Source organism: Corticium candelabrum, unplaced genomic scaffold (genome assembly GCF_963422355.1).
Source record: "Corticium candelabrum unplaced genomic scaffold, ooCorCand1.1 SCAFFOLD_115, whole genome shotgun sequence".
Classification (NCBI taxonomy): Eukaryota; Metazoa; Porifera; class Homoscleromorpha; order Homosclerophorida; family Plakinidae; genus Corticium; species Corticium candelabrum.
Window position 1 is genome coordinate 1 of NW_026912739.1, and position 5,000 is coordinate 5,000.

At 40.8% G+C, this 5,000-nt stretch overlaps 2 protein-coding genes across 2 annotated transcripts; both read left to right on the forward strand.

Moving 5' to 3' along the window:
* The first annotated feature begins 934 nt into the window (after nucleotides 1-934).
* On the forward strand, nucleotides 935-1,393 carry LOC134198035 (uncharacterized). The gene has a single exon (XM_062667377.1). The coding sequence runs from the start codon at nucleotides 935-937 to the stop codon at nucleotides 1,391-1,393; it is 459 nt and encodes a 152-aa protein (XP_062523361.1).
* Nucleotides 1,394-1,640: 247 nt separating this feature from the next.
* On the forward strand, nucleotides 1,641-2,858 carry LOC134198036 (uncharacterized protein K02A2.6-like). The gene is made up of 3 exons (XM_062667378.1): nucleotides 1,641-2,019; nucleotides 2,180-2,385; nucleotides 2,433-2,858. Exons 1-3 carry the CDS (start codon nucleotides 1,641-1,643, stop codon nucleotides 2,856-2,858), a joined length of 1,011 nt encoding a protein of 336 aa, XP_062523362.1.
* Nucleotides 2,859-5,000: the final 2,142 nt, after the last annotated feature.

The following is a 5,000-nucleotide window of genomic DNA, read 5'->3' on the forward strand; positions in this document are numbered from 1 at the left end:
AAGGGAAGGTTATGAGTCAAGAGGTATAGAGTGCCTTGTACTGATAGCCTGTTCAGTTTAAAGTGCTAGATTGGTCTCGCTCAACCAGACTCTTTTTGTCGCTTCTAGCATTTATACTAGTACTACCCCGCACTATTGGCGGCGTCAATCTGGGCAGTGGCAGTCTATCGTTGTGTACGCCACTTCCTCGAAGAAGACGCACCTTACGTGACACACGGACGGACAAACAAACGCAAAGCGGCCCGCTGAATCGGCTCACTCAGACTGCAGCGGGCGCATCTTGCACTCTGGAAATTAGCTAATTAGAGGATGCCGTACAGTGGCTGACGAGCACACCGCCTAATCGTCTAATTAAACAAACACTCTCGCACATCTCATTTCAGGCCGCCAAAGTCTTGTTTCTGGCCGTCGACGGCAGCATTCGTCTTCGACGGTCGAACTCGACCGGGCCGACGCTTTCGCGACGATGCGACACAGGTGTCGTGTCGATCGGCGCGCTGCAGACATCTATCCTCACGTCCAGACAGACGGAAGTGTGGGTTGCCGTATTTCTGTGGTAGATAGTAGCTACATGGCTACTATAAGCAAAGAAAATGGATAAAATAACTTTCGCTAGTTGTCCATTATTTGGCACGTAGAGTAGCCCCATCACAGTCTCATTGTAGGGCGGACTCACGTGTTACTTTAGAGACAATCTACCATACACGCACGCACACACACACACACACACACACACACACACACACACACACACACACACACACTTATTTGGCAAGTTTGCAATCTATTGAGCTGCGTAGCGCTAGAACGTACAACACACGCGTCCTATTGCTTTAGTTGTAAACTATGGATACGTCACTGTAGATTTATACGTTCTTTATGTCAAAGGCAATTTTCAAACAAAAAACAAATAGTACATTTGCTCTTTGTTTAGATGTGGAAAGACGCACTATATAGACTGAAAGCTGATCCAGCTGAGTACATCTTCGTACTCACTGCAAATCGATTGTTTACGGAAAAAGACAAGTACGATATAGCAGACATAATGTGGGAAGAATTCGGAGCAGAAGGACTGGCCATCTGCAACGAATCTTCTTTCCCAATGATTTGGTATGGCAAACAGACAGGTGTCTATGTAGACTGCGGTGAATTGATCACTTCTGTTGTCGTCTTCCACGACGGCCGACGTCTTAGTAACAATGTGCTCAATTTTGTGAAAGAACGAGTGGAACTGTCGTCGTATATTGAAAATGAAGAGTATGACATGATTACAATTAGAGTAAAGGCGGGACAAAGCCTAAACGTACACATGCAAGTGGACGGAGTCAGGCTGCCTATGAAAATGGATACTGGTGCAGCAGTATCAACTGTCGATATGGCAGAGATGTTTTGATAAGCCACTTCAGAAATCAAATTTGTTGCTTACAACTTAATACAATTAAACGATCAACGTGAATTGCCAGACCAAGTTGCAAAGTAAAATATGATGGTCAGGAAGAAACCTTGCCTTTGATTGTAGTAGCAGAAAATGGTCCGACTTTATTTGGCAGAGACTGGCTGGAGAAAATTGAAATAGACTGCAAAGGCTCTAAAATACAGCGCGTAGTCAAAGACAGACACGCAAACACTGATCAAGAAGTATGAGGAACTGTTTCAGCCAGATAAGGGTTGGAACTTGGAAAAGGTATAAAGCAAAGCTTTTCTTGAAGCAGGGAACAGTGCCCAAGTTCTTCAAGCCACAGAGTGTACCCTGTGCAATGAAAACGGCTATTGAAAAGGAACTCGACCGATTGGAAACGGAAAGAGTATTGGAAAGAATATCATTGAGTGAATATGCATCACCCATAGTGGCTGTTCCGAAATATAACGACTCAGTAAGGATTTGTGGAAACTACAAACGGTCAATAAATCCCAGTATGTATGTGGATCAGTATCCATTACCGAAGCCTGAGGAGATGTTTGCAGAAGTTGCAGGGGAAATTACAAAACTAGATCTGGTCCAAGCGTACCTAAGGTTTTGTTGGAAGAAGAATCGAAATTTTTTTGTTGCAGTAAATACACATCGAGAATTGTACCAGAAAATAGGAAAACCCTTTGGAATGAATAGCCCCGCAGTAGTGTTTTAGGACATTATGGAACGCGTGTTGCAAGAAATTCGTAAGTGTCGTTTGTTATCTAGACGACATCCTCATCACAGGAAAGTATGCTCAAGAGCATTTGACCAATTTGGAAGCAGTTCTAAAGCGATTGCAAGATTTTGGTCTGAGATTGCAACGAAACAAGTGCCAGTGGATGCAGACCAAAGTGGAATATTTGGGTTATTGCATACAAGCACAAGGACTAGGACGAAGCAACGTACAAGAACTAAAGTCGTTCTTGGGACTGGTAAACTATTACGGTCTTTTCTTGAATCATCTCTCAAAGACTTGTAGACCACTGAAATGCAACTGCTAGGAAAGAGTCAACCATGGAAAAGGAGCAAGAATTTCAAGGAAGCCTTTTACAAGTTGAAGGAACGACTTGTTTTAGCTCAACGATTAGTTCACTACGACAGTGAGTTATCGTTGCTGTTAGCATGCGATGCTTCAGCATATGGAATTGCAGCAGTACTATCACATACTATGCCTGATGGAAGTAAACGTCCTACTGCTAATGGTTCAAGAACCTTGAGTAAAGCAGAGCAACATTATAGCCAAATAGAGAAAGAAGCATTTAGCGTTACGTTTGGTGTAAAAAAGTTTCACCGATTTTCCTACGAAAGAGCATTCACTTTGGTTACACACCACAAGGCCCTGACTACCATCTTTGGATCTAAGAAGGGAATACCGACAGTAACAGGAGCTAGATTGCAAAGATGAGCAATACTACTCATGGCATATCAATACCAAATTGAGTATCGATACACAAACCAACACAGCAATGAAAATGGATTATCAAGATTACACTTGAAAGAGAGTCACGTCGACGAGAACAGTTAAGCTCACGTAAGCACTGCCAATTTAATGCAACCGGACTCAATAACAATCACCAATGCTGATTTGAGACAAGCTACCAAAAAAGACCTATTATTGTCCAAAGTGTATAAAAATGGATGGCCTGCAAAAGTTGAAGAAGAATTACTACCACATTTTGCAAGGAGATTACAGATCACCGTGAAAGATGAGTGCCTTTATTGGAGAATTCGAGTAATCATTCCACAAAAATTTTAAGTTCAGTTGCTCAAGGAATTACATGAAAGTCATCTGGAAATAGTCAGAAAGAAAGCACTATCAAGGAGACATATTTTGTGGCCTGGATAGATAGGGCCATAAAAGAAGTTGCAAAGAGATGTAGCGCATATCAAAGATCGAACAAAGATCCAGGAGTGGTTACTTTATATCTTTGGGTGTGGCCGGATACCCATTCCAAATGATCCATTTGACTTTCGCAGGATCATTCCTAAAGAGGAATTTTTGTGGTGGACGCTTATTTGAAATGGATGGAGGTCATACCGATGTCTAGAACCACCAGTGAGGTTACGATTGAAGCAGTTCAAAATCTTTTTGCTTGTAGATTTGTAGATCAGTAGCGAGCCTAGTACAGTTCGTGCCTAGCGTGCGTATAGAGATTATAGTAAGGAAATATAATACCAGTGCTGAACCCCGTGTACATACGTAACAGATAATTAATCTATCACACATAAATATGCTAATTAGCACTAAACCAGATGTACTAAAGGTTATATTAATTATTATTTTAAGACAAATTGTTTACAAAGACGTTTGCCTACAGTTTAGCAAATTACTAGAATCTGCTATAGAGCACAAGGTCACTACAAAAAATTTTCAATCAGTCATAGTCGACTGTAACCGTATGTGTACAATGCCCAATAAAGGTAAGACCACTTAAGTGAAGATAGGTCGATCACTTTTCTCACCGCCCTGAACCAGACAAACTGAAGAGACAATACCGGCTATTTAGTAGCCTAAATATCCAAAGCGAACCTCTCAATAGACGTCTCAATTCGTCTTGTAGAAATGCTATGAAAGCGACAGACCGAGATATGATCCGAATATCCGAGTATTTGTCTCTCATATTTCTCGTACTTCCGTAGCAACAGCACGATGAGCACTAACATCAGCCTGTTAGTCTATTAGCCAGCGGTAATGACGATAACATTAGCCTCATATCTTTGTCTGAAGAGAGACAATCACTCGAGATCTGATCTGGTGACCGAGATTTATGTCCCGTGAGTCATCCGTCTGTTTCGTTGTCTGCAAGAGTAGATATTGACAAGACAAAACAACAATTTGGCCAAAGAAAGTCTTATAATGAGCCTATCAACAGAGATGACTTGCGTCTCAAACAAAGTTGTTTGAAAACGAGATGGCAAGCACTGACCGAGATATGATACTCTGTGACCGAGAATAGGTGCGATCCCTTTTCAAGTCTACAGCAGCAACGTTGCGACGGATGCTGACATGACCTGCTCTACCTAGTTGCTATCCAGTAGGACTATAAAGCTAGCATAGCAGCTAGGTCTGGCTGCAGGTATTGGCAGAAAACGAGTAACTGAGATTTAGAAATTACCGAGATTAGACCTTGGACTCTATATACATGTATATATTATCAATCTAGAAGCAATCGAAACTTCATTATTTAATAAATTAAAACAGATTATGTCTATTAAAACATTTATTAAAATAAATCAAGAACCCTTATGTAACTTCTAGCAAAATACTTTTAAAGAATTCTTGAACAAAACAGCCTGCAATGTTATTCAGATTGTAGAGAACATGCATCGTGATAAATTTAAGGACTGAGACGGTCACACTCTACTAATATATTACTGACAAATTTTAGAGTGTCTTTACAGCTAGTGCACAACAAGTGCTTACACAAAACACTATCCAGAAAATAACAGATTATTAGTATTTATTTCCAATATTATTAACTGAAACTATTGCAACCAACCGTTATACTGACAGTGACTAAATCGTTCCAGTTTATGATAATAGTCT